This window comes from Macrosteles quadrilineatus, unplaced genomic scaffold (assembly GCF_028750875.1).
Source record: "Macrosteles quadrilineatus isolate MER2022 unplaced genomic scaffold, UCM_ALF_1.0 Scaffold_2__2_contigs__length_208266976, whole genome shotgun sequence".
In the NCBI taxonomy this organism is placed as follows: Eukaryota; Metazoa; Arthropoda; class Insecta; order Hemiptera; family Cicadellidae; genus Macrosteles; species Macrosteles quadrilineatus.
The window spans coordinates 155,424,613-155,450,521 of NW_026542595.1; the positions used below are offsets into that span (position 1 = coordinate 155,424,613).

Sequence of the window (25,909 nt, forward strand, 5' to 3'; positions counted from 1 at the left end):
AAGCATTATTGCATTTTATATTTTAATACAAAGTCAATAAACTAATCAGAAAAACAACACAAACACCCTATTCGCTAAATATTGTGACAACTTAAAATGTAAGTATCCTTCTATAGATTTGTATTCTTAAAAATGTTTTTCAACAAACAGTGTAAGAAAATCCACGCTAGATTTGCACAAAAATTACCGATTGGTAAAATATGAGTTTTATGTTTATTAGATTTTTGACTAAGAAAGTCATTAATACGGTTGTAAAAAAAAAAAAATAAACAGAATGTAAAATTAAAAATATAAATAAGCTCTCTTATTTATTTATTTCCCAACAGTTTACACCAGTAAAAAATAATGGATACAATAATATGATAAAGATGGCTACATATGCACCAGTACAAAAGGGGTAACAGCAAGAACGTGAAACATAAATAAAATAAACAATAAATTAAGCACTGTATCAAGAATAACAATAACTTAAGGAGTTCATGGGAGTAATTATGCTTTTAAGTGTATTATATATTTATTATCAATTGAAGTGTCTTTAACAAAAGGGCACTCAATAGAAATATTACAATTAAAATACAGCAAAATGGTATTACATTTTAAAGCTGTTTCTTATCATGCTTCGCACATATCTAACTATTTAGAAATTAAGTACTTTGAGTAAATTTGTTTTGAATCCCGACACAATAACTGTCAAAAGCTTTTAAGTGAAAGTGTTTTCGTATATTTTCTCCTTAAGCGTTTAGACCTTTTGAAAATCACTCTTGATTGTTCACATTTTATCGCTAAAAATCTCCCTTTGTTTTGCTACCGTTGTACTTTAATCAAGCCGAGTCTCCCGGTACTTGTAAGTGATGAGACAGCATTGATGGTGGGTGCGGGTGTAGAGGCAGTTAGGGGGGGGGGGGGTTGGCAGCCAGGTGTCACAGGGGGGGAGAGGGTGGACGGAAAGTCAGTATCACGTCCGCTTTTGTTGGAGACGGGCCTCAGAATTGGAAGTCCTCTGTGTGAGAAGTTTCTTCGAGAGCGCTCGAATTTTTAGTGAGAGAGTGTAAAGTTTTTTTGTCCAAATTCCTCGGATCTTCCTTCCAAGTTTTGGTAAGCAACTAACTATTTAGTTATAGATTCGTATGGTTGTTGATTTTGTGACCAAGAATATTAGTTATGTAGTATAATAAATGTTTCCAAATCAATTTGGTGATTATCAAGGTACTGTTATCTAAAGAATAACCAGTATATTAATGGATATCAGAGAGTGTTTAATGTGTAAATAAAGAAAACTCCCTCAGTGAATACTTATTTCAATAGCTTTGCTTTGTTTTGTCCCAGATTCGGTTTTATAAATGGCCATTAGCTTTACCTCGAATTTCATAGGTTCCACAGGCTCAAGACGTTATTGAATCAAGTAAATAGTCTAAGAAAGCACCCGAGGCCAGGCAAGAACTTTCCGTGTACATTTAAGAATTCCTCAAAACTATTAATATAAAAAGATATACTTCGTAGCATTTCGTACATTGATTGTATATAATTTAGCAATAACATATCATGTATATGATATATCAGTGATTGTAGGTTGTGAGATGCTCACATGGAACAAATCTTCAGTCCATGTTTAATGTTCATGCTCATGCTAAATTGCATTAATTAACCTTTTGGGCTGTAAAGAGCGCTAGAGTTAAATACACGGGTAAAGGGTAAAATATAACATTTAAGATCAAAGATTAGAAAAATTAGCTTACGTGATTGGCGCTAAGACAAAATAGGGCAAACACATAATTTACTATGGTCAGGCTAAAGCTCTAGGTAAAATATATATATTTCATTCATAAATTATGCCACTGCTTATTCAGAGTTTCCATCCTCTACATTTTATATGTTGATCTAACCAACGGCTTGATAGTTAATAAACTTATAATAACTGTGGTGAAAACAAAAGTTTTGGAAATAATACTTTGTACTAGAGGACCCATGCAGCTCCGAAGCTTTAAAGGAAACATAATATCTGAGAAATAATCAAATTTATAATTTTTTATTGGGTAATACAGTATTTTGAACGTAACTGATTCAAACGATCAACAGCACAACAGCTCAAATTATAGGCTATAATTTTCTGATTATTTTGAGTCTAAAACATATAAAAAAAAAACATTAACAATACTGGAGATATTGATTTTTAATCAGGAAATAACCTATGGAAAATAATTTTTGTGTTGGTTGTTCACCTTGCGTTTGCTTGAAACCCATCCGATTTGAATAAATAATAGCCTTATGAAAGCCAGTATTTCACTGAAGGTTCTTAAACCAAAATATATAGGATTAGACAATTATAACTAGCAAAATACATCTTAAATTGAAGTAAGAATTTGAAAAAAAAAACTGTGCATGCATACCTTCAATTTGAGGCCTCAAACATAAAAATCGGTCTGGTAGAAGAGCCAAACTATCTCGGAAAAGAAAACCAAATTTTACTCCCATAAGAAATACATAGGGAGCAAATTTCATTTACGTTTAAGCCGAGTGGGATTATAGATAAATATATGCCGATGCTTGATGGCAAATATGTGCGTGTGTACCTTCAATTTGAGACCTCAATCATGAAAATCGGTCGGGTAGCAGAGCCAAACGAACTTGGAAAAGAAAGTACCACATTTTTAATATATAAGATTAGAATTTTCTCAATGGACTACTATTCACATCACATACACTATTATCAGATAGTAACCGTAAAACTTTATTGATTGGCCTAAAAGTTATTGACTTATAATATTGATGAAATAATAATATATAATTTATGTCAACCAGAATGAGACTATTAAACTTGCAGAGGTAGACTTACAGAATAACAAAGCACTCCAGGATGTATAGGATAGTAAATCTGTAATGTCATTTACATGTGTCATAACAATATTTATTGCTACGAATCTTAGTGCTCATGTAGTGTAATTTAAATTTTAAATGTGGAGTTTTGCTTCTATCAAAATCTATTTTAGACATTATTTTATGAGTGTCATCCATATACTAATTAATTTTATTTAACACTGGTAAACTAATGTATTATTATTGATATATAGAAATGCTAACAAATTTTATGATTTAGGTGTGTAGATTGATAAAAATTATATTTTGTGCGAGAAAGTGTTATTCGCAAAAAATATATGACAACCGCATTTATATTTTTTATAGCATCAAAGCTCAGTTTATTATAACTTTTCACAGATGTGTTTTCACTTGAATCCTAAAGCTAATTAGTAGTTTCACACAAAGTTCTTAGATTATGTTTAACTTTGTCAAACAAATGCCTTGACAGGTTTCAAGCCAATTAAACAATTCCACAAATAGAAAGGAAATAGTAAAATGTAGACCTCTCATCAATGGTTGTTGTGATATCGACAAATGTATGTTAAACAATATCAAATTATAAAGATGGGTTGTTCACTAGAACTGGTTGTGATTATTGGATGTGCGATATTATAAATTAATAAATCAGGTATGATTAGTTACTTGGAATTGATTAAGTTGTCTTAATTATTAACTAAAAAAGTACTCATAAAGTACTATGGGTACTTTTATAGTACCATAAAGTACTATAAATGATGTGATAAATAATCAATAGAAATTGCGTATTTTCAAAGCATTATTGAATGTTAATATTTTAATACAAAGTCAATAAACGAATCATAAAAACAACACAAACACCATATTTGCAATATTTTGTAAAACCTTAAAGTGTTAAGTATCCTTCTTCAGATTTGTGTTCTTATAAAAGTTTTTTCAACAAATAGCGTATGAAAATCCACGCTAGATTTGCTCAAAAATTACTGATAGGTAAAAAATGGATTTAATTAATTCAATACACTTTTACTATTGATGGTAAACATATAAAAAATGTTAATAAAAACCCTTTTTACTCTCTTTCACTTTGCGTGGTCTAAATATCTTAACCTTTACTATACCTCTAAGGTATGATGGTATCTTTATTTGATTATATTATTCTCGTAGCTTTGAATGAGTTGACTTTTAATTAACGCTTGCAAAAATCAAATTGTAATGAGTTAGTTTGGACATTCAGACAAAACATTTCATGGTAAATAGGTAAATAATTTAGCCGTTCCGTCTTTTCTTATACCAATGGTAAGCTAAAAACTAATTGTTTGCGAAGACAGACTAGACTAAGCTATGTAAATTAATGAGAAATAATGTAATTGCAATTATTGAAAAGATATGGAGGAAATATACACGAAATAGATATTAGCTGATATTATAAAAAGAACGAATACCAGTTTTCTCCTGTATATGAAATGTATAATGAATGAATATATGGAATTAATAAATACCACCATCACAGCGAACCTATTGGCGAATTTCATTTGCCTGATTAGATTTTTACTAAAACATTTCCCTAAACACAACATATGTATTCCCTGTTTAAAAAATTTGATTTAATGAGTACTTCTGTTGTTCTCAAATGGGTTGAAGACAAAGGTTATCTGATCAAATGGCAACAGTAAAAGATTAAATAAATAGATTTGCCAACTTTATTAAAAATATATTTATAAACAAGCGAACTACAACGGTTTTCTTATTGTCAAGACGGAGAACATGGGGATTTTTAAGGTACAGTTTTTGGAGTTTTTCTTCAATTGTACAACAAGGCTTCATTACGTACTTGAATACCAGGCAAAACAATAACATCTCACACGGTACAAACAATTAACGTAGACCTTTATTTTAACAAATCCTGCAGATTAATTTCTGTTTGTTTTAATCAAAAATAAAAATGCGATGCAAGTAACTTTATCAGATTGATATTTTATATGAATGGATGTTATAAGGTTTATTCTAGAATAGTATTAACATACAAATCTTCAAGTTATTACAGCAACGAAATGATTTCTCATTGTTATCTAAGGAATCTGACAAGGAATCATTATTGGAAAAACTTCATAACTCATCCTTTTATTGGAAATTGGGGTCTATGTGATTTGAGATAAAATGTGGTTCTAGATTTTTTTTTGCTGGTTGGAAATTGGTCGTGAAACCAAACTTAAATGCCTTAGATTAACAACTTAGAGAAACAGTGTCTCTCTGATAATACAATATAACGTATTATTTTATGCTACGTCAGACGCGTGTTTTCTTTTACTGTTTGTAGCTACAAAGAATAGTTATTTGTGCAACTAGTGAGAAAAGTGAGCAATTGACTCACTCGAGAGAAATCCTTACTCACGAGCCGTAGGCGAGTGAGGAATGGTTTCTCGAGTGAGGCAATTGTACTTTGAACTCGAGTTGCACATTATACTTTTCCTACAGTTACCATAAAACAAATAAATTGGTGAAGAAACATAACCTATTTTTACACAGAAGTGAACTTTTAATATAACATTTAATGTGAAGTGACAAATACAACAGTACAACAGCTGACCAGCTGATTTACAGCCAGTGCTGCCAACGTATTTCACGCGCATACTACGTTGCCTGCATGTTACGCGCTCACTATTTCTTGCCTTCACGTTGCAAATCTGGAGTGAGACAAAATAATTAGAGTGAGACAATGTTAACATTGTTAACATGAGCGAATTGGCCACTTTGCTTTCTCAAATCAGCGAGAGAACATGAACATTGTTAGGTAACTGTAGGAAAAATATTTTTTACTGAGGTTAGTCAATAATATTGAGTATTTATAAACTTAATTCAGGACTAGGAATTCCAATAATATTTTAGAATAGGTAAGTTTATTTATAACTATGATTAATCTGTTTATAAGTTATAACATGAGGAAAATATGATGCATACATAGTTTTTTTAGTACGTGTACTCTGGAATCTTTAGCCAATGTAGAATCAAATTATTCTAGATTTCTGGGTCCAGACATTTTGTATCAAATAAGCAACCTCATTCCCAGTAACAAACATATCACAGTTAGTAGAAATAAGTTCTACTAACCCGTAAGATTTCCAGACAAACTTAAGTTTTCAGTATTCTTAGGATGTATGAAATATACTATTCTCCTAAATAAAAATGTACAAAGCTTAATAGTATATAGTTAGGTAAAACCAGTTTCAACCAAGAGTGTTATGATTTTAAATGTTATAAAAGTAATAGCGTTAATGGTTTCCACTAGACAAGAGAATAGGTTCTGCAGGAAAAGAATCCAGCCATCCACTCCAAGCCTCCCCCTGCCTCTTGTGTTCCCCTCAACATCTCCTGTTAAATGCTGCCTCATCACTTTCATACTTTCAGAGATCAAGCTTGATTACAGATTCAATATTGGGCCGATAAAAATTATTGACATTGATAAAAGTTGCGACGATGTTTTCTGCACTGGAAAAATATTAAAATTAAAAGTGCAGCAGTCGCAACCGTTTGCCGGGGATAGCTCAGCCTACAATGGCTGGGTAAAGTTCCAGGGTCTGCGATAAGGTCAGGGAAACCACTAGGCCAAAAGCCGGGTCTAACCGGTATAGGACTGGCTCATACACGGGCACTGTGAACAAGTCAAAAACAAGTCACCAAAACAAACGTGCAATAATCACTACCAGGCCTACGCCGATTCTCCACACTCCTAGGGGGTCGTTGCTGACTACGCAACTCGGGCTTCGTCCTAACTATCCAATAGTTAAGCCCAGAGTGCCTAAACACGGTGAGTTACACGACGACTTGCCAATAAAAACCACAACGCGTGTTATCACCAGGCGGGGTCTACTAGGCCACTATAATCCAATACACAACTCTAATGCCCAAGCTAAGAATCAAACAGTTCACTCAATAATCGTACCACATAATAATATACAAGTACACTATAGGTAGAGTGACTACACCACTAGTAGCTGGTCTCAATAAATACCAAGCCAAACAAGCAAAACTAAATGGCAATTGCACTATTAAAATATTGAGCTACTTAGTAGCAGATAAATAAATATTAAATACGTTCCAAACACTAGATAAATATATTATCTGATAGCCGGTACTCCGCTATCCAAGCTACCAAGATAACGTGTTGGACTACCAAACAAGCTGTTCAGGTTAAATTAAAATAATAAAATGAATAAACAATAACAACCCTACTACTGCTACTGCTACTACCAACTTTATGTTACTTAGCTGGGCTTCTGTTAATCGGCTAATAATATTACCTACTAGCCTACTGGCCTCGTGCTTCCAACTACGCACGCTAAATCGTGCAGCCTAGGTTTGTCGGGCCTCAGAGTTATTAGTAATATAACTAACTCTAGGTACAACGCAAAATAATATCTACTATAGTCAATTAAATTATATTATTTGCGCTCTAGCACCTGCCCAGAACCGTCAGGAATACACTTTAATATTATCCCTGACTAATATAAATCCTAACTACCGTCAGGCTTTGACCAGCACGGTTACAACTCTAACTCTCGCAATAAAACCCGATATTAATATTATCAAACTAATAATATCAAGTCGTCCACTCACCAACAGTGGGTCTGTACCGTCTGTACCCAACTTACACCAACACTCGGCGCGATCACACCACGTACACTCTGTACCTCCAACGTACGCCAGCCGTTTACACAGGACACCAACACTGCCTTCTTCACTGCCCGGGATCCACCACTAGAATGTCTTTCTCGGCTATCCGGTAGTCCCAGGATACCCAAGCTTATCCGAACTGATAAGCCGGGTCAAAGGGCGCTAGCCAGGTTCGCCGCCGCCGCTTGCTTACCTCAACAGACGCACGGCCAAATAGCAAATATTTACCCCCCTAGGAAAAAGGCTCGTCACATCCCCCACTTACATCGGGATGAAAAAAAAGAAAACGGCCAAAAAAGAAAAAAAATCTTTGAACTCCGGCCAAAACAAAATACTCCAACCCCTAACCCAATGGTGAATCCTACACTACAGGTCTCAACCTTAAAACAAAGAAAAACTCTTCTACTGGCCACTACCAGCCAACATGGTGCTGAATGATTTGGCATCAGGAACCAGACGGGGATTTCCATTGCAAGGGCCTTCGGGGTCTACGTCACCAATTTTGACACTGTCTATGCGGCCACCTTGGCCAGAACAGTCATCACCCACGCCCATTCTTAGTACCTCTGTCCCACATGTCACCAATCCGAGGTCTCGTATGACATCCATACCCAGAATCATGTCTGTGGTGAGAGTGGGGACGTACAAGGCATCTCCCATCCACCGTCTTCCCGCAGCTTCTCCTGCTAGCCGAAACGAATACTCGGCCGTTGACCGTGAACCATCTGCCATCCTTAGAGGAGTGGTCTTCTTACAAGGCTCTATCCCCTGGCGTTGAAGATGTTCGGCGACTCCTCGCCCAACCAAGTTGACGACGGACCCAGTGTCCAGTAACGCCACGAAAACGCTGCCCATCAGCACAACTTCAACAAAGGGCCTTGTCTCTGAAATCAGCCGGTCCTCGTCTACTCCACCAACCAGGCTGTTTAGTTTTCCGAGCCACTCGGACCACTCTTCTGAGGTCGTTCGTTTTGGGTGGCCTTGCCCAGTTGACCTCCTGATGTCTGGGCTGGCCTGCCGTTTCCCGCCCGACATCCACACTGACTCACCGTCAAACCAGGTTTGCCACACCCATAACAGGAGACGGTCCTTGGTTTACCACATTCTCGGGCAAAGTGACCAATCTCCTGGCACCTAAAACATTTCACCGTCCCCTTTGGACCCTCAGGCGCTCTAGCTGCTGTCACGGGCCGTTGACCGTGGACCCGATCCGACTTCAAAGCTACCCACCCACGCGACTCGGCTTCCGGAGATGGTCTCTCGAAACTCCGCTTCTCGACGGCGGCAGTTTCGGCGCGCTTCTCCACCTTCTTTTTGGGTGTGTAGGCGGTTTCCAAAACCAGCGCTACGTTCGGAGAAGGAGGAGGTCTAAAGGCCGCCTTCTCTCGCAGATAGGCCTCGTAGTCTTCGGCCAACTCAACCATCTCGGCCAGATTGCGGAAGTCCCGCCGTCGCACCATGAGTTTGTACTCAGGTCGCATGTTGTTGTAGATCAAGTCCAATCTACCATGCTCTGACAACGTACCGCTACGCCTAAGCAAGGTACTTATGGCAACAACGTAGACCCGGAAGTGCTCGGTCTCACCCTGCGTCCTTTTCCGGATCTCCTCATCCAAATTCCTCTGATAACCAGGTGGAAGGAACTGGATCTCAAATTGATGCCGGAAAGCTTCAAAAGAATACAGGAGCTCCTTGCAGTTCCTATACCAAAGAAGTGCTGAACCTTGCAGCAGCTCCGGTAGCGCTCTGAGCAGATCCTCCGACGATATAGAGTACGAGACCATCAGCTCTTCAAGACGCTCCAGGAATGACACAGGGTCTCTACGTCCATTTCAAACCCCACTTTCGGACCATGTCACATATCTTGGAGCAATTCTTCGGCTCCACCCTGCTGGCCTCACTCGAGAGCATACCCGATCCACGTGGCACCTCCACACTAGAAGGCCGGGCTGGTCTCTCAGAAATATCATTGGGCAGCTGCCATCCCTCGGGTCTACTAGGTAACCCAAAGGTAGGCATTGGAGCAGCCACAACAGGGGACGTAGGGTTGGCGGGTCTTTCGAACCCATAGCCGACCCCATTACTCGGCGAGCCTCTCGCCTGTCGCACCACCGATGCCAGATGTTCTCTAAGAGTCCGGGTATCAGTCTCCAAAGACAACCCAAGGATCTCTTTAACCGCTTCTAACTCCCCGCTAAGTCCGAATAGCTCTCTTTGGTCCGACTCAGTGCTACCCAGTACCTGAGGTACGGTTCTCGGGGGGCCAGGAAGCTCCATAGTTGTAGTAGCGGGCGGTAAATATGTCAGTGCAGCAGCCCCAGCTGTACACAGCCTATCATCGCTGTACCGACGGGCATTCCGCTGCTTCCAAAACGATGAAAATCTCTGCCGTAATTCCGCAGAAGTCCCAGTGGTCACCAAACCATACTGGTCCATCGTTCTCATGAGCTCCCCTTTCGAGAGGTCATATATCCAACCCACGCGACCGTCCCGGGACTGCGACCCCAAGGACATAGTCGCTGGCGCGGAATAGGTCAAAGAAGTTGTCACCGTCGTAGCCACGACCGATGAAATAGTCGGCCAAACGGGCGAAGACGCAGGCCACAATGACGACGTCGTCATCACCGACAGTTCGGAGCTAACCCCAAAACTAGTGGTAACAATAGCAGACGTAATAGGCGTACCGCCCAGCACAGACGTCGTACTCGTAGTCACAACCATAATTAAAATCCAAATACCACGACTAATCCGCAAAAATAAGAGCGAAACCAATTAAAATATATTTAACACCGTTATAATAAATCAAACCAATTATAGGTGTGAAAGTCCAACCACAAATACACAATAAGGGTTCTCACTCAAATAATATTCAATGATAAAGCTCAATTAATTAGCAAAATAATAAATCAGACGAATCATGGGTGTGAAAGTCAAACCACAAATACACAATAAGGGTTCTCACTCAAATAATATTCAATGATAAGGCTCAATTAATTAGCAAAATTAAAATTACTAACTAATATCTATGTATACAACCACTAAATAAATTAGGGTTCACAACACACCACGCTGTAACAGAAAACAGGTTAGGCCTACCCAACCGACTATAAAATCACAGCATGTCTGCCTAAAACTCTGCTCAACAGCTCAGGTCCGCAGCCAATCTGCACAAGTCCGCAGCAAATCTGCACGAATAAAATTATTTTGTTCGGGCGCCGTTAATACGTCAGCAACTCAGCACCACTGCCAACCTCAGTCCCTGTTCGCAGGCGCCATCTTGCGACGCTACTTTCTGCACTGGAAAAATATTAAAATTAAAAGTGCAGCAGTCGCAACCGTTTGCCGGGGATAGCTCAGCCTACAATGGCTGGGTAAAGTTCCAGGGTCTGCGATAAGGTCAGGGAAACCACTAGGCCAAAAGCCGGGTCTAACCGGTATAGGACTGGCTCATACACGGGCACTGTGAACAAGTCAAAAACAAGTCACCAAAACAAACGTGCAATAATCACTACCAGGCCTACGCCGATTCTCCACACTCCTAGGGGGTCGTTGCTGACTACGCAACTCGGGCTTCGTCCTAACTATCCAATAGTTAAGCCCAGAGTGCCTAAAACACGGTGAGTTACACGACGACTTGCCAATAAAAACCACAACGCGTGTTATCACCAGGCGGGGTCTACTAGGCCACTATAATCCAATACACAACTCTAATGCCCAAGCTAAGAATCAAACAGTTCACTCAATAATCGTACCACATAATAATATACAAGTACACTATAGGTAGAGTGACTACACCACTAGTAGCTGGTCTCAATAAATACCAAGCCAAACAAGCAAAACTAAATGGCAATTGCACTATTAAAATATTGAGCTACTTAGTAGCAGATAAATAAATATTAAATACGTTCCAAACACTAGATAAATATATTATCTGATAGCCGGTACTCCGCTATCCAAGCTACCAAGATAACGTGTTGGACTACCAAACAAGCTGTTCAGGTTAAATTAAAATAATAAAATGAATAAACAATAACAACCCTACTACTGCTACTGCTACTACCAACTTTATGTTACTTAGCTGGGCTTCTGTTAATCGGCTAATAATATTACCTACTAGCCTACTGGCCTCGTGCTTCCAACTACGCACGCTAAATCGTGCAGCCTAGGTTTGTCGGGCCTCAGAGTTATTAGTAATATAACTAACTCTAGGTACAACGCAAAATAATATCTACTACAGTCAATTAAATTATATTATTTGCGCTCTAGCACCTGCCCAGAACCGTCAGGAATACACTTTAATATTATCCCTGACTAATATAAATCCTAACTACCGTCAGGCTTTGACCAGCACGGTTACAACTCTAACTCTCGCAATAAAACCCGATATTAATATTATCAAACTAATAATATCAAGTCGTCCACTCACCAACAGTGGGTCTGTACCGTCTGTACCCAACTTACACCAACACTCGGCGCGATCACACCACGTACACTCTGTACCTCCAACGTACGCCAGCCGTTTACACAGGACACCAACACTGCCTTCTTCACTGCCCGGGATCCACCACTAGAATGTCTTTCTCGGCTATCCGGTAGTCCCAGGATACCCAAGCTTATCCGAACTGATAAGCCGGGTCAAAGGGCGCTAGCCAGGTTCGCCGCCGCCGCTTGCTTACCTCAACAGACGCACGGCCAAATAGCAAATATTTACCCCCCTAGGAAAAAGGCTCGTCACAAAATACGATATGAACATTAAATATTATTTAAAACTAAGAGTTATGGAATTATAGATATTTTGTTGATTTTACTAGAGTGGAAATAGTAATACCAGATATAATTTTCATAATAAATTACTGATGCATTTACTTTATGTTGCACATTATAGCATGAATATAAATAAATATGTGCGTTAATTCATGTGGATTTAGTGTAAATAGGATTTATGGGTAAGCCAGCAGCTAGGTCATAAACCGTGTTGACAGAAACGATTGGTTTTCATTTCGGAAATCGGGTGATAATCGGATAAAGGTCCTTACATATCAGTTAAAAGTTTTTTTACAGTTAAAACAATCTTACACCTAATATTTATAATAATATAATATTTATAATTTATATTTATTTATTATTTATATTTATAATAATTAATAATATAATAATATAATATTTGTTTAGGTAAATTGTCACTTCAGCTTAAAATGGCTTTACTTCATCTATTTATTGTGGAAATAGATTTTATATTATACTGTATTATGTTACCAGCTATTCTAAGTACATCTAGAACAATAAAGTAAAATATATTCCAGAATTTTTCAACCCGTGCAAAAGAAATTAGTAAAATTGTGTTTTAAAGTTTTTGTAGTAAACTCAGTCTTCGTCCCAGTAATAAATGTGACAAAAGGAGCTCAAAGTCTTCCTATTAACCACACTTTTAAATATTTTGTTTAACATGTACCTGTGTCATCATTTTTAAATAATAGACTATTATAGTTAATATAACAGCAATCGTTTGATAGAAATTTGACATGTAAGTAATATAAATCATTTACAGTTTACAGTATTTGCATTTCTTTGGTTGTTTTGATCGCTAATATCATGTGCAGGAATGTAGATGGTCATTCTTATGAAATAATTATTGATCCTTAGGAATTAATCATACTTATTCATGTTTTTTTTTTATAAATATAGCCTAGTTCCAGTATACTAAATTGCAATCGAAACTTGTGTAAACATAATTCATCCCTTTAAGACAATAAAGCAACACAATTACACTTCACTATTGATCACTTGGCGAAGTGACAATTCAAGTACTTTGTGAACTTATTATTAATGTTTACATTAATACCAGATTAGTCAGCTCGCGTGATGAACTCCCCAACACGCTACCACAGCACGACCGCGTGTCGTGGTTTATACTAATTAAAACTGTGAAGCCGCAACGTGCATGCTTTGATATTCATGCTTAAATTAAACGTTGAACTTCCAGCTTTCCAAATTGCATACCTCTTTTAGATTATCAAAATAGGCTAAAATCAACTTTATATGTCTAAACTCTTTATTGTAATAAATAAAAAAAAGCACGTTGAGAGGGTTTATGTCTCCTTGTTTCGTATGTAGCTTTACCTTACTCTATAGGCTACTTTTGCAGAGTATTTGTAATATTTAGATTCTTTGAGTACACCTTTGCCTCTATAGAAGCAACATCCAAGAAATGTTTTAGTACAGTTCTACCATTGATCTTAGATATTGAAGCATGTAAGTCAATATCTCATCTATATGGACCATATGTAGTCGGGTGTTCAGTCAAAGAGGGCATGGTTAAATGAGTATCTCTTAGGGTGAACTGCTATTATAATTGAATGTTCTGAGTGCTTTGAATATGATAGTTTATAGAGACACACATGAAGATGCAATTCATATTGCGTGTATCTATTAGTTTCTTAGCTATGATGTGTAAAAAATGAAATCGTTACTATACACATAGTGCACTCTGTCGGCAACTCAACTAGACCTTTTTTTTTAAACTTGCTACACCTTGGGCATGCAATTATTTGTATACACATGATTTGTATGGCTATAGCATATTGTATTTTTGTATTGTATTACATATTGTATTTATAGTAAAAGGCAGTACATACCGATTGTTATCGGTATGTACTTTTTTCGGTATGTATTTTTATACTACTTTGGCTACCCTACACTAATGTATAAACTGCATTTTGCTGATTAGTTGTTTTCATGATATATTTCAATTTACTTTGATATGGAATACGGTACAATATCTTTTGTAAAGTTTAAAAGGTGTAACCATATAATTTAACGAAAATTATACGTAATTAAACGACAAACTCTGTCATAAAAACCAAGAATCATTAGATTCACATTTATATTTCAAAATAAATTCAAGATTCTTCTAAATTAACAAGGGTGTGCATAGTTATATTGGACGATTAAGTTATCTGGGAACTCATCCCCAATTAATATAACCTCCATATTATATGTGAAGGTTTTTGCATACATTGCACTGGATGTTAAATAACATTATACAATAGCATCCAACAATTTTTTGTAAAACTTAGACTTAGGTTTAGTTTTGTACCAAGATTAATCCTGTTTTGTGCAAAAAAAGTGTGAAATTAATGTTAGAGTGACTTACGGGTTTTTAAGAAGCATATCTATTCGACCACGTGTTTCCAAGAAAATTTAATAGAATAAAATAGGTATTTTAGAAATAATTTTAACTGATATGTTTTTATTAAATTAAAAATATTAATTTCAAATGTTTTAGTTACTATCGATATATGATCAAGGTTAAAGTAATTAGTAAAAATGTCATTAAGCCTGATATTACTATTTTCTGTATTAGCCATGGGTTAAAAAGTTAGTTTATTCGTAAACAGAAACAATCAATTAAAATGCCAAAATAAAGAGGTATACGAGAAATATATTGAGCATCGGTCGGGCGGATACGGAAACGCTTGTGCACTCACCATGCAGTAAAAATGTCTGCTAGGTTTAAATACTCAGTTTGTGTTTGTTTTGTTTTTATATTTATGAAAATAAAATATATCTTTGCCCTGTGCATGTGCAAGTCCCTTGCACAGCTTCTAAGTATTGATCATAGAATCCTTGCAGCTTGTGTAGAGAGATTCAATTCACGGATTTTCAGACTAAACAAACTATCATTCTTTATTTAAATTGTACGTTTTATTACTTGAGCCTAAAGTGGCCGTTTTCTACATGAGCTTACGATCAATGATAATGATACATAGTGCCTACCTTTTAATGTTGGCTACCAAAATTAAATCCATCTATTTTTAATTATTCGCAAAAAAAGATTACTGACGTATTTATATTTTGTAAGTCTAGTATTTAGTTACCTGGATCGACATTACCTTAGGTTTAATGTAAAAAGTCACTGTGTAGCTGACAACAGTGTGCAACCATGTCTAGATAAACCAATCTGCAATTATTCTCAGCTAATTTACAAGTGACAAAACTAACGTAATTCCAACTACACAATTTGATTCTTTTTCACCCGAAGGACAAAAGTATAACCCTTAAATAAAAATGGCAACTTCTTTAAGGATGAACTATCTATTTATATTTTAGGGTTATATTTTGATCCATTGGGCGAAAAAAATCTGATGTAACTTAAACGACCGCTATTTCTACAGTCTGAAGAATTTTACATAAATAACCGAAAAGTGCGGAGTGATACATTTTCGAACAACAGTTAAATTAATTGGTTGTGGTAGAAAACAGCACAGAATACTAAAACCTATTAATTATTGTGATTCAGATTGTTTTGTTGGTGAACTATCTGCTGGTTTGTTGAACTCTGCTCAGCCAAATATCCATGTCTGCAAACAAGCGAGGTCTCATCAGCTAATCTGTTGTTGCTACGGAACTCTCTACGTCTGGAGTTTAACCACAAACTCCATCAGTGGCAAACAAGTTAAATATAGCCCCACACCACAAGAGAGCCAGTGTTCGTTTATATCAGAGTGTTTAACTATTTACTAGTTCGCCTAACAAAAATTAGCAGTTTTCATCGGTATTCAAGTACATAGTTATAAATTTCCTTTGTTTTTAGTTTTTTTAGTTGGCTATTCCTTTTGTTTAGTTTTATTTAAACATACTTATAAAAAAAGAAACGTACACACGTACAATAACGCTCAGTTGAATAACCGAGAATGCATACTTAGGCTTGCCGCAACGATTCTAAAATTATGTTCCGATTATATAAGCAAATCTTCTCAAATCCTGTGACGATATTTTTTAATATCACTCAATACGTGTAATTTTGCACTAATGTTTTAGTAACAGAAAAACCTATCATTTTAATATTACTTATTATGCTGTTTATGGTAATTAGAACCGGACGATATACTAGTTTTTCAAACTTGTTAAGAACATTTTGTGTTGTATTAACTACTGGACCTTCAGCCCTCTCCTTTCCGACGTCTGATCAGGCTAGTTCATCAAATAATTTGTTTAAATGTATTTAAAGACGTTTTATAAACTTGTTTCATTTTTAAACGACGGTTTATTAGGCTTCTGAGAATCTTAAAAAGGACAATGCTCACGAACCTAAATTGTTCAGTGTAGATTAAACTGATAGTTTCTCACCTTTCAGAAAATGTACAGAAGAAGTATGAAAGACAGTAAGAGAATTTATTTACATAATTCAAATAGTTTAGATAGTAGTTTGGATAGAGGGAACTAATATTAAATGTTTAAGATTGGACGTTTGTAAGTATGTCACATGGTCAATCGCATGAAAATTACTGGACCAACTGGGCAACATATTTCCATGAATAAAGACACACTTCATATACCTACAAAGCATCTTTTAGCATAGGAAGTAGGACTAGTGTGTAAAAATGAGGTAGGATAACAAATAGACTCATTTTTTCCTATGTTATTAAATGTTGATTTGAATGATTTATCAGTATAACTACAGTGAAAAGAAGGACAAAACTTGCTTGGATATACCGATTCCTCGGAGAAGGTCTGTGAGATTAATTACCTACAAATTCAAATGAACGGATAAATATTTGTATTAAATAAGATGTTAAAACACTTTGGAACAATAGATAAAAATAGTTTATTCTTTCATTTATTTAGTCATTATGTTCTGATTATGTACTTTAATTGTGTTTAAAACGTATTCAAGCAATATCACATAAAGAAATATGATTTGAAGTGTCAAATAATTTTAAGTGACTGTAAATGAACCACTTATAGACAAATTTTCATGAATCAGCACTTTGACAACTTTTGATCCAAAACTGAAAATAAACAACTCACTCCAGGGATTCTGAATCGAGTTCTGAAAGTGCCATTTCTTGGAATTTGGTTTACAAGGCAAAAAGTCAGAATATAAAAAAATGGAGCATTATTAGTGAATAAAAATATATATATTGTGCGTATGAAAATATTTATCTTATGAAAATTATTGAAGTACTATCGGCCTCCAATATACAGGGTTTTAAAAAAGATAGGGACTTTAAGTTTATTGGGTAAATTGCGGAGAACGTCAAGAATAAAACTGTTTCTCTAATCACTTCGATAATCAGGCATCCGCAATTTTTTACATAAATATGTTTATCTATTTTTTTTACCGAACATTATGGAATGTTGGTGAATTGGTATGTATGTTAAGGTTTAAGAGACACATATTAGAAAAACTTCATCTTAGTTCAATTACAAATTTCAAAATTGTGGTCATGTTTTTAAATTTTACTAAGAAATAGCAGATGTTATGAAAAATTGTCAAGAATACATGAATTTGCATTTAAAATGTCCTAACCGACTTCAAAGTCAAAAAGATCGAATAAAGTAGAGCTAAAATATCAGGATTCTTTATTGTAAAATAGGATATTTCAGCATATTTTATTCGATCTTTTTGAATCTTGGTGTTGTCTGATAGCAAATTAAAAATTGAAACTGTTAATGCAAAATAAAAGTGTTCATGCAATTTAATCATAAAATCAGCTATTACTATGTAATTACAATTTAAATAATAAAATATTGGCCGAGATGATATTTTTTTCAACATAGGTATCCTTTACCTTAATATACATACCAAGGTTCCTAATGTTCCGTCAAAACAATCTTAAGATAAAAATTTTAATGTAAAAATACAAAATAATGGCAGATATCTGAATAACGAAGCGATATTGGAAAAAGTGTGGTATGACTAAAACGTCTACAGTTAAAGTTTTTAGTTTAAGTTTATATGATCGGCTATTGAAAATACTCGAATAAAAAATACGACACAATTAAACATTCTAAGCCATACCCGTTAATCAAAAATCAAACATATATTATAAATATGTTGATATTTAATAGGGTTTTATCGAAATATTTCTAAACCAATGAAAACCCTCACCCTTCATTCACGTTGTGTAAAATCCTAGATAAAATATGATGGAAAATTCGCCGCAAGAGTTACGGGGTGATGCGATTAAAGGTAAACATGATTTACAAAGATGAACATTTGAGTGGGCTCCGTGGAGCGGATAAGGACCAAACGTGGCTTCCATAAACTGATAAGGCAAGTTTATACGCTGCCGTGATGTATTACAGTGGTTGGTGAGGTGAAATCGTTGAATACTTCTCGTCCGTTATACGGCTTTAGGGTAGAAAAAATATATATTTGCATTGTAATGTAAAAAAATTAACAATTTTCATATTATACATATAACTTTTAGTTAACTGGGTTTGAAATACCTCCTTAGACGTGACATAAGAAATCATCAGTAATATTTTTTTTTTTATTTAAGTTGTGAAAAACCATTTGGCAGAATTGCATTCATGTTAAATAATATTTTATCATTGTTTTTGTTTTGTTATCTTAACATTTTTAACAAATCTTAAAAAAAGATATGTTATAAGCTAACACATAAATAATCTGGACTATGTATGAATGACAATTGGTCAAACGTATAATAAAAGAGTATTAAATATTTAGTAATGCTTTTAAAATAAATAGTAGGAATTTATACGGAAATGAATATGAATTACAGTTTTAATAAACTTTTTTAATGATGTAGTGAAATTCATCTACAGTATATAAAACTCAAGTATAGCGTAATATTTTTGATATTTTTAAACTAAGTGTTTTTATATAGATTTTTTTACAAATAAGCTTTTAGTACAAAATACTATGTTTCTATTAAGGTGTGGCTTTAAGGAAAGATATCCTAACACACATTCAATCCTTGTTTAAGAGACCTGTTTTTTAACCATAGGCCTTAATATTAAAACTAAGCCCCAAATACTATATCACAACACTATAACAAAGTAAATCAACTATTAATTGAGTTTAAACACAAGGCTTTTTCCTTCTTTCTAAAAACTTTATTGGGTCAACTAGCCAGATTAAAATGCTACTAATGTTTGAAAACTGAATAAATTTAATGTTTCACCCTAATGCATAGCAAATTGTACTTATTGTCCTAACAAGTATGATTTTCTGTTGCCAGAGATGTACGAGAGCTTTCTATAGTATGCGGTGAACAACGCGCCATGGGTAACACGGCGACCGGGCGTCGTAACTCGATGCTGCCGAAGCAAGAGAGCAGCAGCAGCGAGAGCCAGGGAGGAGCAAAACTTGGGAGGAACTCTCGGCAGAACACTCTGCAGGAAGAGGAGGAAGAGAACTTCGTCGGAGAACCAGAACCTTTGACAGACAGACAGAAGGAACTTCTGGTAGCGAATTGGAAGGTTGTGGAAGGAGATATCGCCAAGGTCGGGGTGATAACATTTATCAGGTGAGAGTAGATTGGAATTTCTACGTGACAATGGAGGGTATTTTAAAAGAAAATTAAACAAGTTATACTCTATAGTTAACTTTGTAACGTCGCTATAATTGTTGTGAGCATAAAAAATATTTTCTGAAGAATTTCATTTAATTTAGTTGTAACCTCATGACATTTCTGACAATGAATGAATATATTAAGACAAATAAAACAGGTATGAATTATTTGAATAAATTAAAAGGATATTGAAAAAAATTTAGTTGGTCAACGAACAAAGAAATGTTGAACTAGATAAAGTTTTTATAGGTTAAGCATTTTATATCTTATATTTTAAAATGTAGGGGAAAATTTATTTTGGATGTCACACAAAACCGTAGGTTATTTATTTTAGAAACGTAAAAAATATTTGGTGTTTCATTTTGTATATCCCCTGTTTTTAGGGTAGCAACGATACTCTAGAGCTAATATAATAAATATATATCATAAAACAGTTTGGTAACTTTGATAGATAAAACGATCATCATTTTATATTAATATTATTCTTTTAGACAGTGAAATAATCTGTGAGAGTATTTTACGCTGAATATGAAGGCATGATAGCTTATAATAAGAAAAGACTATTTGTGTAGCAATGGCTTTAACCATTTATTGAAAGCCTTAAAGGCAACTGGATTCTTTAGGAATTTTTTGATACAGGTGTTTTTTTTTTTTTTTTTTTTTTTTTTGGAAATGGGAAGACAAAATGTTACTCAAAATAGTAATAAAACCTCAAGATTAATGTATTGAAATAATAGAATCTTTAAACTACGTCACTGGTAAAACAGTGTTTTCTTATCAGTACATAACTTAATCTACCTTCATCCACCTTACTCAGTACTTAAGTATTTAAAAACATACCCCACAAATTGCATTAAACTAGATTATTAAGTTATTTCAAGATATTTAAATTATGTATTCATAGCAATTCAGGTATTTTAAACCTTCGATTGTGTAGCTTGTTCGAGACGCATCCAGATGTCCAACAAGTATTCTTGCCCTTCAACGGTCTTCCTATTGACGAACTGAAACACAGTAAGCAGCTTCGTGCTCATGCTTTGAGGTAAATTTAATGTAAAAACAGAACATTTATTACATGTTTATTATTGCAATATTAGTTAAATTTACAATACTAGCTTGTGGGAACTTTTACTAACGATAAATGCTTTAGCTTGCTGTCTGTGCACTCAATATTTGTGTTTGTTAATTAAAAACTTACAATATTGTGAATTTTTACACGAATTTTTTTAAGACAAATATTATGCTTCAGGTAGTACTCGAATGTCTGTAAACAATCAAATGTGTTTTGATATATCAATTTAAAATATACAATGTATATCATTTAATATTTCTTTATTTATGACGATATTTTTAACTCATACAGTTTTTATTTTAAAATAATGTAAAATATCATCCTAACCAAATAGAAACTTACACTACTCAAGAACAAGAAAACAGGGTCGTATTGTGCTTGAACTTCAGTTTGAGTTTGAAGCACCCCATTGCAGCTTCTGGCCATTCAACTCCTGGAACAGTTCAAGAAGTTGTAGCTTCAACAAACAAGGCATAAACAATGGATTTCTCAGTTGAACTTAGGTGCAGTTTGATCTGCAAGCAGTTACAGTAAACATTTTACCATACTGTAGTATAATTCAAACCTGTCTTGTTATTTCAATCTAGCTTAAGAGTATCAATCGAATTTTGTAAAAGAACGCACCGTATTCGGTCGTGCAACATTTGTTAGGGGGCTAAGAAAAATATAAAACGGATGTTGATATGATTACCAAGAAGTTTTAGGTTGCACTACAAAGAAGTAAATGCTGTTTATAATATTTAATACAATGAGAAAAAAGTTTTAAGGATTGTAATAATAAAGCAACCATAAAATCCTAACATGGGCAAACACAATGTTGTTTACACAATTTTAAATTCATCGGATTCCTTTGATTATACTTAAGTGTTAGGGCTAATTTTCAGAAGTTTTTTGAATGTTGTTATCCTAAGTAATTTGACACCATGAATATTATTTTTATTCTTTATCTAAGATATCTCCTACAACCTTTAAGGCCACATTATGTATTAGTTGGTATGTGTGATAAAAATACATACATCCACACAAACATAACTCATATTTGATTATTGGATATAAACGTATTTCAGCACCTATCTTTAATAGTACTGTGAAAAGGAAACACTATTGCCATTGTTTAAATTAAGACAAATTGATTAAGATAATTGATAAATATGTTACAGAGTTATGGCGTTCGTTCAGAAAGCAGTAGCTAGATTAAATGAACCTGAAAAACTTACTACCTTATTGAGAGAACTTGGGAAGAAACACCATGGCTACGGGGCAAAGCCTAAATATGTAGACGTGAGTACCTGAAAAGGTTTATTCTATACTATGTTATTATTTACTTAGCTAACTATATAATTTAAACAATTGTATACACATTACAGTAATCATATACACCAGGAACCTTTTTTACATATTAAAAAATTAAATAATAGCATCATATTTTGCCAATATAAAGAAACATCGGTGGCTACATCTAAAATCTCTATGCTATGGACGAAATCAATAAAATCATAGGCCAAAAACCTATTTTGAAAAGTATGCGCTAATAACAGTTTTTATATTAATGATACTATTTAAAGAAGGTAATGATTGGTGAACTAATGAACTAATGGAGAGCAATCTTAAAGTTCATTTGGCTTGAACATAATTGCCCTTATTATATTTAATTTGTTGTGAGTATTTCATTCGTATAGTACTGTAACCACACGGGCTTTATATAAACTGCTACAACCAATTGATTTACATTTGTGCAATCTAGTAACAATTTCAAAATTAATTAGTATCTTGTCGATCAAATTACTAGCTTTAACTATCATTTGAAATCTCTCTAAAAGTGGTAAATTGCGTTTTTTTCAGACAACGGTCAAAACCTTGTGTTTCACATCACTCCGGGGGTAACCGCATCAAGGAGCTAAATGAAAGCTTACAATATCATATTAATCATAACTCAATCACTATTCTTTGTTCTAGCTGATTGGACCACAGTTTATTCTCGCGATAAAACCATCACTTGAAGATCAGTGGTCCGAAGAAACTCACGCGGCGTGGACTGCTTTGTTTGCCTTTATGGGAGCGATTATGAAGGAGGCGATGTCAACTGAGGAGGCCAGCCAGAGGGCGCAATAGCAGGGGCGGAGGAGGTCCTCGTTCTCGAGACGGCGCTGGAGCATCGCTCGGTCCAAGCAGTAACCTCCTCCTCCACCTTCCTCGACAGTACCCGGACCACAAGATTAGTAACCATGTACGTGTCGCTCTGTCTGAGATACCTGGATCTCTTATTTCATGAACTCTGAATGTGAATGAAAGTTTTCTCAATTTCCTACATGAACTACACCTTACTGCTACTATATGAGACTATAAATCTGTGGTATTATGACATAATATTATTCAAAGTTACCAAGATCATTAAGATTGTGTGGTCGGATTCGTTATTCTCATAACTGTTTAGTCTCTCGCGACCAAACAGAAATTGTTTAAAATAAAATAAAAACGATTCAACACGCTGAAACATCCCGTATTTACATCAATCATTTTGATCTATTCTCTATAATTTTTTTTTTTAATTCAGCACTAGAAAGGCAATACACCTACCTTTATGAACGCATCTCCTAACTCAATAGCCGTATTTGATCAAAATGGTATATAAGCATTCGGTTAGAATATTTTATGAAATTATTTCTTTCCTTTCTTTACTTTCAACCCTTGCGATTAAGAACTATCCAAAGCCACATACATTTATTAATTTTTACTAGCACTACGTATCAAAAAATATACAATATAAAAATTTTAAAGGGTTATTTATTTACGTATTGACAACGCTGTTAAACTTAAAGAAAACTAAGTTTACGTGCATGTATTTTTCTGAACTGTTGTGTAAATTGCGCAGTTTTCATTCTGATAAGAATATGATTTATTTCAAAAGTTAATATATTTCATGCACATCAACTACTCAAGTTACCTAGACATGAAAACAAATATTAATTATCAAACGCTTTGAGTAAAAGTTACTTACTTTAAAAGTGGTTATGTAAACAGAATAGAAATAAGTGAATTCAAATATAATTTTACAAAGGAAGCTTAAGAAACAATTACATATGGCCGAAATTTCTTTAAGTATAATCCTATATAAAATACAAGCGATTACACAAATTTTAACACTTTTACTTTCTAATAAGGAAATTGTATTCTATTTTCAACAACCCTATTGAAGTGAGATAGATTGTATTGAAATTGGCATTGTCAATGCAATTTTTCTAATTTCAAATAGATCCAAAAGTTGGGTTTATTATTTATTTTTGTCATTTTGTTACCATCAAGTGTGTCTGAAATAGTATGCTATGTTTTATATTGGAAAAGGTTTATAAGTAAGATTGGGCCCTAAGGAAACCCCTTCCGCAACTACTACAAGATGTTTTAAATTTCAAATAGACATTCCCTCTATGATGTAAAGAATCTAATTGTATATATAAATTATTATATATATAGTATTTGTATGTATAGAAAAGGTGTATAGAAATATTTACTTAAATATGCTCCTGTCATTATGGTTTCTTTCCTTTCGCAATGTAAGACTTTGCTATTTTTAAAACACGTTTAGCGAATGGTTGAAAGGCTTTAATATATTTTATGTAAATATAAGTACTGTATAATCAAGAGGTATCTTATGAAAAGTTGATATAAAGCGATGTTGTGTTAGATTAAACTATTTATTGAATGGTTTGTTTGTTTTTACCCTAAAGTCCTGTACATATATTCATTCCATACATTTTCTATATATTACTCGAAATACATTGATGCCATTAAAGCTTTTCACAAACTAATTCACAGAAAAACAAAATGTAGCGAGCTAGTATGAATCCTTTATTAGCAATTTAGCTAGTACTTGAAGTAGGTTTCCCTCTCGTTTAAGTTTAAGATAAGTTTGATTAAACCTACCCTACTTGTCTATTGGTCTGTTTAATACTACGTTTTCTTATTTAACATTCATTCCTTAGACATTCAATTTAGTATGAACTCATATTTACAATCTCGTTTGTGCTTAAAAACATGCATTTGCCAAATGTAAAATCACACACACTCATACCTAATTAATGTATCACCATCCCACATCATACAATATATAGGTGTGTGATATGTATATAGATAAAGTGCTAAACAACACCCTTTATTAGGATCTCTGGTTTTGGCCTATTTAATATTGCACACTGAACGTCTTCGGTCTTAACTAGGGTTAAGCAATTAAAACATTAACATAAAACACGTATTATGTATATTTCCTTGAATAATTTTCTACAAAATCCTCAATAACAAAGTGATACCCAACTATCTCAAACTTATCTACACTATTATGTAGCATCCCAGTATTATTAATTTTTACATTGTTTATTTAACTTATCTGCATATGTTTATTCTGTTTTAGATTATGTCCTGAAAACTCTGACATTATTTTAAAATGAAAGTGGAAATAACATGCGCGTCAGCTATAAATTCAAGTGATAAGTGGAAAATAATGTCCTCTTTAATATGGGATTAGTTAAATGGGAACGCGTTTTTAATGAAACTGAGGGTCTAAACTGAGTTAGGGATATCAATATCGGAGGTTTGGATTTTTAACTGCCCTTTTATTAAAATTCATCTTAAGCTATAAACTCCGTATCACAGAGAACCTCGTGTTTAAAAAGTAATACTTAAGAGATGTTTTTTTAAAGCGTATCGTTTTTGCCCATGTTTGCGTAGCGACATTTTACAACCATGTTTGATATTTCCGCCGTAAAATATGAGGGTTATCAATCCAAGCAGATCTTTTGTTATGCAAATCTTTATGGCTATATCTGAGCTAACATTCGCATAAATGTTAGAGTAAAGCATGCATTTTGTGTACAAAATACAATTATTATCTTTGACAGTTGACTGAACTTACATTCTTCTGGTTTATACTTTAGTTTATTCTTTGGTTTATACTTCCCTATGCATAGTATATGGAAAGTGTGTTGTTTTGTTTAATATTTTAGACTTTGAATTTTTA

General features: G+C 34.4%; 1 protein-coding gene across 1 annotated transcript; it reads left to right on the top strand.

Annotated features, from left to right (window-relative positions):
• The first annotated feature begins 982 nt into the window (after positions 1-982).
• On the top strand, positions 983-24,598 carry LOC128987773 (cytoglobin-2-like). The gene is made up of 5 exons (XM_054408792.1): positions 983-1,095; positions 19,494-19,781; positions 20,764-20,868; positions 22,059-22,179; positions 22,855-24,598. Exons 2-5 carry the CDS (start codon positions 19,537-19,539, stop codon positions 23,008-23,010), a joined length of 627 nt encoding a protein of 208 aa, XP_054264767.1. The 5' UTR covers positions 983-1,095; positions 19,494-19,536; the 3' UTR covers positions 23,011-24,598.
• Positions 24,599-25,909: the final 1,311 nt, after the last annotated feature.

Excerpts from the sequence above, each read along its gene's own strand:
- LOC128987773 (XM_054408792.1), top strand. The coding sequence starts at position 19,537 with ATGGGTAACACGGCGACCGGGCGTCGTAACTCGATGCTGCCGAAGCAA. Across the intron at positions 19,782-20,763 it reads GGGGTGATAACATTTATCAG|CTTGTTCGAGACGCATCCAG; the intron begins GTGAGAGTAGAT and ends TCGATTGTGTAG. Across the intron at positions 22,180-22,854 it reads CAAAGCCTAAATATGTAGAC|CTGATTGGACCACAGTTTAT; the intron begins GTGAGTACCTGA and ends TCTTTGTTCTAG.